At 34.6% G+C, this 14,695-nt stretch overlaps 1 protein-coding gene across 1 annotated transcript; it reads left to right on the forward strand.

The window, feature by feature from the left end:
• The first annotated feature begins 486 nt into the window (after positions 1 to 486).
• On the forward strand, positions 487 to 13,727 carry LOC109046784 (intron Large complex component GCFC2-like). Its single transcript, XM_042774612.1, is given in 19 exon segments — positions 487 to 939; positions 1,012 to 1,113; positions 1,220 to 1,357; positions 2,219 to 2,458; positions 2,553 to 2,650; positions 2,751 to 2,778; positions 2,781 to 2,883; positions 8,661 to 8,844; positions 8,932 to 9,055; positions 9,219 to 9,279; positions 9,473 to 9,555; positions 9,711 to 9,910; positions 10,710 to 10,851; positions 11,108 to 11,229; positions 11,320 to 11,396; positions 11,531 to 11,597; positions 13,017 to 13,163; positions 13,249 to 13,388; positions 13,527 to 13,727. Coding segments are annotated over 19 exon segments (2,430 nt in total). The 5' UTR covers positions 487 to 677; the 3' UTR covers positions 13,639 to 13,727.
• The last annotated feature ends 968 nt before the right edge of the window (positions 13,728 to 14,695 follow it).

The following is a 14,695-nucleotide window of genomic DNA, read 5'->3' on the forward strand; positions in this document are numbered from 1 at the left end:
CTACGCTTTTAGAATTATATGGATTACAAAAATGATTGCCATTTACTAAAACAGACACGTAAAAATTATGCCTGAGGTATTAATATTTTTATGCTTTTCTTTTGAATTTATAAATTCAGTGAACCATGCTCGAGACAGTCACACCATAGGACAATTTTTCACATTTTCAGTTGTGTTTAGAAATTATTTTAAAGTCTAACAGCACCCCATATAATATGACAACCATACAAAAAATAAAAATAAATAAAATCCTGGAAATTTTACTTCCTAGTTTATTTAATCATAACCTTTACCCAAATATTACACTAGAGATTACCTTGTCTTCTGAATTCTGAATTACAGTTTTAGTTATGCAGAAGCTTATATTAAAACAACAATAAAATGTTAAGTGAAAAGCTTGTATATAAGAATATGCTTAGAGGCCCTGGAGCTAAGCAACCTTAACTTATTTTATTTCACTTTTTAAAATCGACAAGATTCAGTTTGGATACATTTGCCATGTCTGTTTGAAGACTTTGACACAACTACACTTTTCACAATAAATTAAATATAGACTACAATCGATTTCGTTATTCATGTACAGGACTTTTATTGTGAAATGTTTTTAAACGACGACCAGGAAGTAAATACACCACTGCAAGTCGTCGATTTCACGTTCACATTGGATTGCGTTTAACATGTTTAATAAAAATCCACGCAGAAATTTCAGGCGAAGAAAAAATGAATCCAGTGATGAGGATGAGAATGACAAGCTTGGCGGCGGTGATGCAGGAAAAGAAACGGAGGAAGCAGATTCAAAGGCAGACATGGCGCGAGGAGGGATTTCAAACGAGTGTGACTGCAGTGATGCTGACGAGCCCTCAGCCTCTGCGCTCCAGTCCAGAGACATCAACCAGCAGTCGAAGAGCAGTACACTCAGCTTTCTGGACGAAAAAGACCGTGAGTATTTTATTATAACCTCTCATAAGCGCTAAATAGATCGGTTTTAACGAAGAAACGTGACTCTTACAGCCACCGAGGAGAGTTTTACAGTGAAACGTTCAGTCAAAAGAGAGGTTGTGTTCCAGGCTCGGAAAAAAGAAGGTTCTTCTGCATCTTTACCAAGCTTTCAAGGTGTGTCTGTTGTTTTACAGTGACTGGAATAATGGCACAGTTCTGGAGATTCATGCTGTTCATCTGCCAGTGACCGTCATGATCAATAACACTTGATTTGTTTCAGTTAAGAAGAGTAATAAGGATGTCCGTGTGCAGTCTGACAGTGATTCTGATGGCTCCGCAGAAGACATTCCTCCTGACAGCGATGAAGGAAGCTCTTCTACCAGATCAAGTTCATCTGGGTCTTCAAAAGCACAAAGAGGTTTGACTGCATCATCTGCCTCTCAGCAGCCAATAACCCTCCGGACGGAGTTCCTCACTTATGATATTTTGTTTCAACATTTTGTATTTTATTTTTAAAATATTTTTCTTTAATATTTGTGTTTGAGGGGATTTTATTATTGCACTCTTTATTTCTGTATAAAATAAAACATATTAGGAAATTCATATTATTTTCAATTAATACAGTTTATATACATAGGGCTGTGTACCCCCAAAATTGCTCTGCTTTCATATTTTCCATTTATTTCTTGTGGTCGTTGTTGACCACAAACATCTCAAGTCTGTCTTTTTTTTAAAGATCATTTAGCCTTTTTATCTTTAGCCTATTTATCTTTATCTTTAGCCTATTTTACCTTTTATTCTAATCATCTAGTTTTGTACTTTTCTGAAGTAAATTATTGTTGTCAAACGAAAACGATTAATCGCTAATAATTGCATCCAAGATAAAAGTTTTGTTTACATGATATATGTGTGTGTAATGTGTGTATTTATGTACATTTATGATGTATAATACCATACATTTATGATGTATATATAAATACACAAAATGCATGTATTATATATATATATAGATATATATATATATATATATATATATATATATATATATATATATACACACACACACACATACACACGTAATCTTTTTTTAAATATATACATATATGTTTGTGTCTTTATATATGCATAATAAATGTACACAGCACACACACACACACATACATTATGTGAACACAAACTTTTAAAGCAATAGTTAAAGCAATGGTTCACCTAAGTATAAAAACTGTCACTGTTTACTCTCTAACACTAAAGTCTGGTTGTTAATGTCATTATTTGTCAGATGCTGCAGTCATCATTCCTGATGCTAGAAAGATTCGTGCTGCCAAAGAGAAGAGGAGACAAGCCAGAGCCCAGCAAGATTACATCTCGCTGGATTCACCCCACACTCCTGGAAGTGGACAGGAAGAAGGTCCGAGCAGCGGAGAACAAAACAGTGACAATGAGCTGGACGATCATGAGCGCAGAATCGAGTTCGCACCCAAACCCAAGACTCTGAGAGAGCGAATGACTGAGAAGATGGGTGAGAAACTGTGATGCTACTTGTGTATATTAAGACACTAAGCAGTTGGGAGATAGATGACGTGTTCCGTATGTTCTGTGTCTGTGTTGTGTAGGGAGTGATAGTGATGAGAGTTTTTCTGATAGCCAGGAGGAGGAAGACCAGCAGATGTGGGAAGAACAGCAGATAGGAAAAGGAGTCAAAAGACACCAAGTGAGACCCTCCGCTGTGACGTGAAGGCTCAGTTAATCTCCTTGAGCCATTGTATATAACTTACCTTTTACTTGCTTTTTATTACACAATATTCCCATAGTGTTTCAAGGACCTTTCCTTGTATTCCCAGAAGAATGGCAGGCTCCTAGACCAGCCCGACAGAAGAAAATGGACATCCCCGAAACACTTCCACCAGTCAGTGTTGATGTCATTAAGAAGAGAATCATTGCAAAGTAAGCTGCAGAGCTGCAGGAATGCATTCATATAGTATGTGTGTGTGTGTGTGTGTGTGTGTGGTGTGTGTGTGTGTGTGTGTGTGTATATATATATATATATATATATATATATATATATATATATATATATATATATATATATATATATATATATATTGGGTTCGTACAAGATGCTTGAAGTACTTGAATTTGACTTCTTGACATTTAAGTGCTGGAAAACCCTTGAAAACAGCCATATTTATGCAAAGGTACTTGAAAAGTACTTGAATTTTTGAAAGGCAGAATATATGAAATTACTGCTAATTTTTGTTTTAGATTTAAAAAAAAAAAAAAAAAAAATTAATGATAATTTTTGTTTTAGATTTTTAACAATGCAGCGCATTATAAAAAAGGAGCTATTTCACCTGGCTTTCGGGAGTGCACAAGATCTCGCGATATTAAACATGACAATGATACTCCTAGGTGAAAAGCGGTCTCATATCAGTATATCAGTATAAAGTTGGGTTTGTGGTAAAACCTTTTATAGTGCTTGCATTATATTTGGTCTTTTATTGCATGTGCTTTTTGTTTGGGTTTTTTGTGTTGAAGTGTTTTGTGTTTTGTTGTTATTTTTTAGAGTGGTGGAGGTCTTCTTCTTATCAGCTGATTAGTTTGGTTCTTTCTCTGCATATGCTGTGAGTTTGGGTTTCTTAACGTCTCACTAGATTTGTAATGTAAATCATTTATAAACCTATGCCAACACAGGAGAATACATCAACATATTTCTAAATATGCGATTTGTTGTCCATCGCGATTTTAGAATACAATTTTAAACCCTCGCTCTGAGTTTGCATGTGGCCAAATATTAAAATTAAGTCATTTGGACAATATTAAGCAAGGATTTAAATCGCTCTGTAAAGTGAAACATCACAGGCCGTTGGCGCCCTCTGGAGGTATTTGTTGTAATACATAATCTAATTAAGTTGGTTATGTTTATATTTATGGAGTGGTTATAATTTTTCTTGTATACGTAAAAAGGTTAAAGTTTTGATAAGGCAAAGTAAAGTTTTGAATGGAAATTTTTGTTTATTGAGGAAAATAATTTTGCTTTTTGCAAACAAAATAAAGAATTGCAAAAAATAAATGATACCGCGCGAAAGCAATGATTTTGCAATACATATTTTTCCATGGTCATATCTGCAATTTTATTTGCAACACTGATTTTATTTTGCGCGTCAGTCTAGTTTGAGCTTGCGCTGCAGTTTTTCCTGTGCGCTTCATTTTTCTGCGCGTCTCGCTTTGGTGCGCTGTTTTGACGTGGGGGTGGAGTCAAGGGGCAGGGGCGTGTACAACATGCCTCCCTGGAAGTGACGTCATCGGCTCGAGACGCAGCTCACTGATCCAGGTACTGTCATGATGAGCAGATCCATGCGAGTGGATCGCTTCCTTTTATTCACTAGCATTAAAACATGCATGGTTTGTTTTATTAACTTTATTAACAAATGTATATGTGTATTAGCAGCATTTGCTCAAGTTAAAGAAGTTGTTACCATGCACATCTGTTGTTTATTTCTCTCGATGTGCCACTCTTTTACTGGCATAAAGTTGGCTTGACGTTGGGACGTTAGATATTCGCAAATCTAGGGACCGTCTCTAAAGTTACATGCGAAACTACTATACACTTCTCTAACGTCAATAGCATGCAAGGAGAATGACTAACAGTCATGAAAACAACTGTTAACTGTTCATCCAGGTGTCAACTATAATGCACACCTTTTATATTTTTTGATAATTATTAAAAAAACTGTAAATCATATGTAAAATATTGCTACTTTTCATTACACTTTTCATTAAAGTGCACTTTAGAGGATGAATTTAACAATAACCCTATAATAATAAATACTAGAATTATAAATGAATAATTCGCTAGTTTCATTTGTAAATGAAAACACTAATTTAACAAAGAACGTTAATTAGGTAAGCAATACACGAATTAAAAGGGGAAATAAGCATAACAATAAATATAAAAATATAGCCCTATTTAATATAATATTATTATCAATTATTATATACGGTTAGCCTATATGAATAAATGAATGATGCATTTATATAGCGTTTTTATAATGTATTGTTGTACACCCAATTCGCTGTACGATCATGTGGGGGGTCTCTCCTCAACCACCAGCAGTGTGCAGCATCCACTTGGATATATTATATATATATAATGATAAAAATAATAAAAAGCCTTATATGCACATATATTACATAAAAAGACACGATCAACGGACTGTGGGATGGATAAAAAATATTTTATCAATCTCTGATAATCTCAGGTTGCTATGGTCACGCGGGTTTGTTTATTCATTAAACTCGTGGCAAAATTAAACCAGAAAGATTCGAGCTTCATTTTTTTTTTTTATCTTACAATGACAGTCATTTAATTAATTTATGCCAGGAGTTATGTAAATGAAAAACGAAGTCGAGATCGATATAAAACTTGAGTCGTCTAGACCCTCTTTAATGATGTACGTTATAGTTTATGAAAGTGAATTGCATAATTTTACATTAAAACTAGCAGTAACTCTGAACTAATGTGAACAAAGAACGCTTCTGTGCGCTGGCGTCCTCCCACAGGTTAGATCTTAAACAAACACTGTTAATACACATGCAGTTAACCAAATGAAACAATACACATTTAATGCTATAAAAAGTGTGTGACTGGCATAAAGTTGGCTTGACGTTGGACGTTCGATATTCGCAAATCTAGGGACCGTCTCTAAAGTTACATGCGAAAACTACTATACACTTCTCTAACGTCAATAGCATGCAAGGAGAATGACTAACAGTCATGAAAAACAACTGTTAACTGTTCATCCAGGTGTCAACTATAATGCACACCTTTTATATTTTTTGATAATTATTAAAATAAACTGTAAATCAAATGTAAATTTTGCTACTTTTCATTACCGAATGGGCTCAAATTTAAAATATGCCATAATTTGAAGCTCAATAGCATTGAACAGAATGACTCACTTTCATAAAACATACTATAAAGTGTTCATCTAGGTGTCAACTATAATGCACACCATTCATATTTTTCATAATTATTCAAATAAACTGTAAATCATATGTAAAATATTGCTACTTTTCATCACCGAATGCACTTAAATACAAATTTAAAGCTCAATAGCATTTTGAACAGAATGACTCACTTTCATAAAACTTACTGTAAAGTGTTCATCTTTGTGTCAACTATAATGCACACCGTTCATATTTTTCATAATTATTCAAATAAACTGTAAATCATATGTAAAATATTGCTATTTTTCATTTGAGCTTTTGAGCTTTAAAATTAGTGTTTACGTCCATTTGGTAATGAAAAGTAGCAATATTTTACATATGATTTACAGTTTATTTTAATAATTATCAAAAAATATAAAAGGTGTGCATTATAGTTGACACCTGGATGAACAGTTAACAGTTGTTTTCATGACTGTTAGTCATTCTCCTTGCATGCTATTGACGTTAGAGAAGTGTATAGTAGTTTCGCATGTAACTTTAGAGACGGTCCCCTAGATTTGCGAATATCGAACGTCCAACGTCAAGCCAACTTTATGCCAGTAAAAGAGTGCACATCGAGAGAAATAAACAACAGATGTGCATGGTAACAACTTCTTTAACTTGAGCAAACGCTGCTAATACACATATACATTTGTTAATAAAGTTAATAAAACGAAACCATGCCTGTTTTTAATGGTAGTGAATAAAAGGAAGCGATCCACTCGCATGCATCTGCTCATCATGACAGTACCTGGATCAGTGAGCTGCGTCTCGGGCCGATGACGTCACTTCCAGGGAGGCATGTTTGTACACGCCCCTGCCCCTTGACTCCACCCCCACGTCAAAACAGCGTCACAAAGCGAGACGCGCAGAAAAATGAAGCGCACAGGAAAAACTGCAGCGCAAGCTCAAACTAGACTGACACGCAAAATAAAATCAGTGTTGCAAATAAAATTGTAGATATGACCATGGAAAATATGTATTGCAAAATCATTGCTTTCGCGTGGTATCATTTATTTTTTTGCAATTCTTTATTTTTGTTTGCAAAAAGCAAAATTACTTTTCCTCAATACTTTAATTTTTGTTTGCAAAACTTTATTTTCCTTTGCAAAACTTTATTTTTGTGCGTATATATGTGATATTATATTGACTCCATACTTGTTGTGTTTAGTAATATTATTTGGTTTTTTATGTTTTGTATTTTATTTGTTTTTGTTTTACTTTATTTGTTTAATATTTTTATTGCCTGGTTTTTGTTTTATATATAAATATTAAAGTTTAATATATAAAATATATATTTTTTTGATTTTAGTGTTTAATTTGCATTTTTTTTTTCAATTTATTAATATTTTTTTTAAAATATTCTTGTGTTCCAGTGAACCAAGTATCTGTATTTTGTCTCATCTCGTGAGCTATGTGTATTGTCACACCCCCGTCTATGAGCGTGGTATAGCTGATAATTCTACAAGTGTATGATACAGCTTTCATTCTTCAGGTTGTATCATATGTTCATGAAAAACTTAAACATAACTTTGCCATAGCATCCTTTCAAATGTTAAAGTTGCCACAGTCATTGCATGCTTGTGCTGCCCTTTATTTGTACCTTTTTTGTTTTATTAGCTTATTTATTCGAATTTGAAAGATATTAACAATATAGTTTAATAAGTGAGAAAACTGATTTTAGTCCTTGAAAACCAAAAAAGTAGTGCTTGAAAAGTCCTTGAATTTCATTTTGCTTTATCTGTACGAACCCTATATATATATTGTGCGAGACTGGTGAGTGGCGAGGTGTCGCTCATTTCCAATTACTCCACCGGCCTCGACCCATTCCCATGGCTCTCTAGGCCCTGCCCCACTCGTCACACATATATACTGTATATAAACTACTGTTCAGAAGATTTGGATTTTGGGGATGCACAATAATATATTTTTGCAGATATTTTTTAAATCATTTTTGGCTGATAGCCGATGCCAATATATATATTTCCAAGTCTCCCCTGTGAAGAAATTCTAAACAAATTATTTTTTAACTTTAGTTAGTTTTGAGCAAAAACTTATTTGTTAGAACTAGTAAGCATTATTAAAGTTCTTTATTTTTTAATGAGAGTACATTGAAAGCTTTGAAAAAAACTATAATAAAATAAAAAATAAAAATTTTAACATTAATGTGCTAATGTTGTTTGTGTTTTTTGTTTGTTTATTTTATTGTTAGTTTTACTACAGCGCCCCCTAAATAAATAAAAAGGCCTTGCTGGACCCGGGGAGGCTGCTGCTGCATGCGCTAGTGACTGTTTACACTATCACACACTGGACACGTCATTCTGAACATACTTTCTCAGATTAAATGTGGCGATCCAAAACAGTGAATCTAATCATCATTCAGGCAAAAGTTTGCTTCAAGAATGACCACACTGCTGACTTGATCTTCTTGCTAGCACACCCTGAACACATGTGAGCTATTCATCTTATCAGCATAATTTTTTTTCAGATCGGCTGATGCTGATGTTTACATTTTAAGCCTTTATCAGCCAATTCCGAAAAAGTTCCTATAATATCGTGCATCCCTATTTATTTTATTTCTTATTATACCTTTTATTTATTTATTTTTAAGAAACTTCTTTAAAAAACATAAATTCTTACAGACTTCAAGCTTTTAAATGTCAGCGTGTGTGTGTGTGTGTATACATATATATTAATATATACACAAGAATAAAAAAATATATATTTTGCTTCAGATTAGATTCACTGAGGGAGGTGCACAGGGCGCGCGAGGCGGAGCTTAGGAGGATGCAACTGGATATGGAAATGGCCAAGAGCTCATTGGAAAGCCTCGAAAACCATACCACAGAAGAGCAGCTCCGGTTCTACCGTACCATGAATGTGTTCTCACGGAACCTACTGGAATGCCTGTCTGAGAAGGTTAATCTTTGCTAAATTAACCATGTACATAATTCAATATAACTATATACAGTTATTAAAGTAGTGGGGTCATGCTTTATTTTTCAGATGGCTTTAATAAACTCAGTTGAGCTGGACGTGCACAGTCTCTATATTGACCAGGCAGAGGTGCTGTTTAGTCAAAGAAGAGAAGCACTACAAGAGGAGTCCTCACAGATTCAGAAGTTAACCTGTAAGGTTACAACTCAATAGTGCCTTTTAGTATGTAATAATTTGTAGAGGACGCTTCACATCTTATGCCCACTCATATGATTATAATGATCATAACGTCCATCTATCACAGGACTGAATGCACATTCATTCATATAATATTGTATATTGTGGCTGTCTCATAGATAACACTGATTCACACAGCAATGGTGACACAGCCGGAGACTCAAACCCAGCTTGGCAGAGGTGAGATGGATTATTATGTTTGCACTTTCACCGTTTCGGACTGTTATTGCTGTAAATCCTGGATTCACTAAGCCTGACATTATGAAACTCTAATTATTATGAGGCTTTCTGAGATGCTTATAATCTGTAAATTACAGTTGTCAAAGTCATTTATCATCAGTTGTTCAGTTCCCTATGCATTTTCATGTCCTAGCTTGTCTGAAGAAGAAATTGGGTGTGTACCGTGTGACTTGGAACCAACGGCGGAGCAGCAGGCTGAGCTACAAAGTAAAAGAGGTGTGAGAAGCTTCATGGAAGCACAAATACAATTATTTTTAAACAGTCTTGCCAAAAGTGTAGAAATACTTTGAGAATACCAAGACCTCATCTAATACTTGTGTTTGGAGTACATATAAAGTGTCACTGCATCTATAACTTTAATTCAATTTTAGATGATCTACTAAAAAAGGCACAGGAAGTGTTTGCAGATGTTCAAACAGACTTCTGGGACGTGAAGAAAATCCTCTCCAGATTTGATGAGTGGCGCATCTCCTTTCAAGACTCTTACAGTAATGCCTATATTGGCCTGTGCATCCCAAAACTCCTGGCACCTCTGATTCGACACCAGCTTATTGGCTGGAATCCTCTTCAGGTGATCAATGGCTTGTCTACAAAATATTGTATCTGAATTCATGATAATCTTGCTGTTCCATCAGATGATTTTGTACTGCATTGATTTGGATGTGCTACAAATTGATCTTGAAATGACCAAAAATTTGCAAATATTCCATGTCCGATAAATTAACAAAAGTAAATAGTGGCCAAAAAAAAAAAAGACTATGCTGATACAGTGTGTGGCTACTACTGGTGCACAGAATCATGTCATCAGAGATAACAGGCAAAAGCAAGACACTTTTGCCACACCCGAAAACGAATGTCACCTCAGTAGTGTTGGAGTTTTCTTTAAAGGTTTTCTTTTCAAGAGCAAGTTCTTTTCTACACTTTTGTACAGTTATGTTTACAAATACTCTCTCAAATACGCCACCCTTGTACTTTGTGTGGATGACCAAAAAACAGAAAACACCAAAGGTTAGAGGAATTTGACTGATAGCATTATTTTTCTATAGATATTGCAATAATATTGTGAACTGTGGTCATCATCATCATGTAATGAAAACCTGATATCATGACAGTCCTAAAACCAAATGACCATTTAAATGAATAAATATGTTTTCATATACAATAATTGTTTCGTTGAATAGCCCTTATTTCCAGAACTCTCATTCCCTCTTCAGATTTGTTTTACATCAATGAATCATTAGTCCATTAAATTTTAAAGACCTTTTAATGTTCAGTCTTTCATTTTTATATCTGTCTATCATCAACTTCTCAATCTTTATGATTACTACTATATCTAAATGTATTTCACTGTATGTTTTGTTTTCCTGTAGGCAGGTGAAGACTTTGAGGCGTTGCCGTGGTATTCTGCTGTTGAGAGGTTCTGTCACGGTCAGGGTTATGAGGAAACGGAGAACATGGATATGACGACGCTGCCCACCATAATTGAGAAGACAATCCTTTCTAAAGTTCAAGGTAACTATGTCATTTGCACATAATTACATTAACAGGTTTATAACACTCACCAGCCTGCTGCATTTTACATTGAGTTTGGGAACAGAATGTTTCACAGAATAATTTAATATCATGCTTTTCAATTTAATTTACTATTAAGCATATCAGAATGTGGTGTTCTGGCTCTCTGATTGGTGTCTGTGCAGCATTCGTTCAGAAGTGCAGAATGAAATCCAGAACTAATTATCTTATTAAAATGTAGCTTGTTTTTGGGCAGGTTTTGTGGAGCTGGTATGGGACCCTTTTTCTGCGCAGCAGTCTACAACCCTCACGACACTGTGCAAGAGAATACAGGAGGATTATTCTGTATTTTATGGTGAACAAAGCAAACCTGTCAAGGTGTTGTCTTATGATGCATTAAAACTCCAGATGTAACTTTCATGGATATATTGTCAGTAAATATAATCAGCTTGTGACTTCATCCTGCAGGCCTTTGTAGAAGCAGTTATTCAGAGGTTAAGGAGTGCAGTAGACAATGACGTCTTTGTTCCACTGTACCCAAAAAAGTAGGTTTTATCTGGATTTGTTGTTTTTAATATTTTGATTAACACTTCAAAAAATAATTTATTGCATTCAGATGTTTGTGTGTGATTGTCAAGTTGTTGTAATGAGTTAATCAAGACATTGTGTTTTCGCTCAGGTTTTTAGAGCATAAACGATCCCCACAGTTCCAGTTTCAGAACAAACAGTTTTGGTCAGCAGTGAAGGTTTGACATTTCACTTCTGGTCATGCCCTTGCTGTTTCCTTATACATTTCAAAGGTTTAGGGTCAGTAAGTTTAATTCACACTTCAGTTTAGTAAAGATTAGTTAAATTGATCAAAAGTGACAGTAAGGACATTTATAATGTTACAAAACATTAAAGTGCCCCATTATGCTATTTGAAGGGTTCATAATTTTTGATTTTGGGAGTCCCCAACAACAGTTTTCTATATGACTCTAAAATGATTTGTTCGAAGATTCATCTTTCTAAAGCCCTCCTTTGCGTGAGGCTACTCTGCTCTGATTGGTCCAATGCTCATTCTGTTATGATTGGTCTACTGCGTACAGCGCATGTCGGAAACAGAATGTAATAAAGACCCAAACAATAATGGTATTTGCGTTAGCCGAACACAGATGTGGAGTACTGATAAATTACTGCAGTTTGTATACCAAGATATTGCTCCACCATTTATCAAGACTCCAAGTAATAAGAATGACAGACATTCTATATTAATTGACACATTTCTAGAAAATAGCGCGCCCACAGCTGCATTGACTGTATACACAATGCTCTGCAAAACATTAAAGCAACCATTATTAATCATACTTACAGGCTATGATTAGAGGAGCAAGCTGGTCCAAACATACTGGGCACTGACTCATCTTTGAAGGATAACCGGTTTATGAATCCCACTTTGAATTCATGGAGACAGAGAAATGATGGGAACATGGAAAGTTTGGGATTATACTGCTGTGGTATCGTACTAAGGATGAATTTTAACCACCGATTCTTCACAGCCTCATCCTTTTAAAAGGGAAAATGAATTTACTTCCGCAGAGCGCAGCGTCTTGTCGACATTGTTATTCACACGAATGAGTTACAGCGTTTGAGGGGGGTTCAAGTTTTTGCGGGACATCCACGCAGAGTGTAGGCGGGCATTATTCAAATATGGTAATTCACATTTTAAACAACTGGTTTAAGCGATTCAGAGTCGACTCTGTCTTTTGAGAGACAATAACTTTATGATGCACTTTCAGCTTTACAATTTTGCAGACTTTTTACATTCACATACAGCTTTTACACACTGCATGAAAGGTCATTCTCAAAAATCCATAATGAGGCACTTTAAATATAAATGCTTTTCTGTTGAACTTTCTATTCATCAAAGATTCCTGAAGAAAAAAACAATTGTATCAAGTTTTACACAAAAAGATTAAGCAGAACTGTTTTCAACATTGAGCACCAAATCAACATATCTGAATGATTTCTGAAGACTGGAGTATTGCTGAAAATTCAGCTTTACCATCACAGGAATAAATTATGTTATGTTTTGGTGGTAATATAGCCTACATAAACACGTTCAAACCAATGTTTTGGATAAAATGTTTCTTATGTTCAAATGCTGAAATCTTTGTGTTTTTCAGTTGCTTGGTAACATGGCATTATGGGATGGTTTGATTCCTGAACATATTCTTAAAGAGCTGATGTTGGAGAAACTTCTCGGCCGTTACTTGATGATAACTGTACTTAACGAATCTGATTCAAAACACACCATCCAGAAATGCAAAAAGGTGCCTGTGCTTACAATGTCAATTTAATCTCATGGTTACTACTAAGGTAGTTCATCAAAAACTAACTTCTGTTGTTTTTAAAAAGATTGCAGATTGTTTTCCAAAATCATGGTTTATTGATCTGAATACTGGATCTTCACTACCTCAGCTGCAGAACTTCAGCAAACACCTTCTTCAAATCGCACATGCCTTATTTAAGGACAACAATGGCTCCAGCAGCACTCGGTAACGTACAGCGGGGAACCTCAGACAAATGTGTAGTTATAAGCTTTCAGAATAATATAGGATTTGTAAGAAAAGGAGTCAAATTATTTATTTTGTATAATAGTTCTAATGCCGTTTTTTTTTTTTTTTTTTTTTCAGGAAACTTTTATCTGATGTGCTGTTTGTCCTGAAGAACATAAAGGCTCATGACAGTATTAGGTCTATAACAGAAAAATGTCATTGTGAGGATCTGTTAAAAGCTCTTCAGTAGCAGTCATGTTGTGTCGGCAGGATGTTTTGAAGGTGCCAAATCACTTTGATTATATATATGTATAGTGAATAAAATTTTATTTTGGTCCACATGGTTTTCATTTTCCTTTACCTTGGTGAGAACTGTCATTTATTCCTGTAAGAAAAAATGAAATATTTTACTATTCCACAATGTAGTTATTTTTATTGAAGGATATACGGTTCTCATTGTACCTGTTTATGTATGTTACATATATTAAGGTCTGATGTTTCTGGAACATACAGTATATCCCAAAAGAGCTGTTTCCCAGACTTAAATAAATCAAATATTTCTGGCTTAGTCCAAGATGTACCATTTAGAGTCATCATGAACGGGTGATTTAGCTTCCATGAATCTGATTCCTTTTAGAAGCATTCCTGTTGTGAAGTAACTCGGCCTTTCAAGAAAATACTCTCGCAGATGTAACCGCAATAATAGCCATGAAACTGCATTAATACCTCAAATTGTCTCATTACCGTTCAAATGTTTGGACTTTTTTCTTTGTAAAAGAAATTTATATTTTTATTGAGCAAGGATGCATTAAATCCACTGTTGTAAAATACTTCAGAAATTTTATTTGATAAGTATTCTATTTTGGTGGATTTATGCTTTACTCAAGTACAATTTAAACTGACTAGTATTCTTGATTACTGTATAGGAAATACATACTGTTACAAAGGATTTATATTTCAAATAAATGCTGTTTTTTTTAGACTTTCTATTCATCTAAGAATCTTAAAAAATATATAATGTATAATCGTTTCCACAAAAATGTTACGCGGCACAACTGTTTTTTTTTTTTAACACTGATAATAAGAAATAGCATAAGAGACTTATTTTAAAAACATAAATAAATAAATAAATCTCACTGATCCCAAACTTTTGGAACGGTAGTGAACTTACTGTAGAGACTGTGTGCTATTTATTTTCTAAGCAGTCAAATAAGGGCCAGAATATCAGAGGCTTTGAGATGGACTGTATTCTGCCAATGACAAATATCAACCTAGCAACCACATGGCATGCTAAAAAAAACACTCAA

Source organism: Cyprinus carpio, chromosome A17 (assembly GCF_018340385.1).
Source record: "Cyprinus carpio isolate SPL01 chromosome A17, ASM1834038v1, whole genome shotgun sequence".
Classification (NCBI taxonomy): Eukaryota; Metazoa; Chordata; class Actinopteri; order Cypriniformes; family Cyprinidae; genus Cyprinus; species Cyprinus carpio.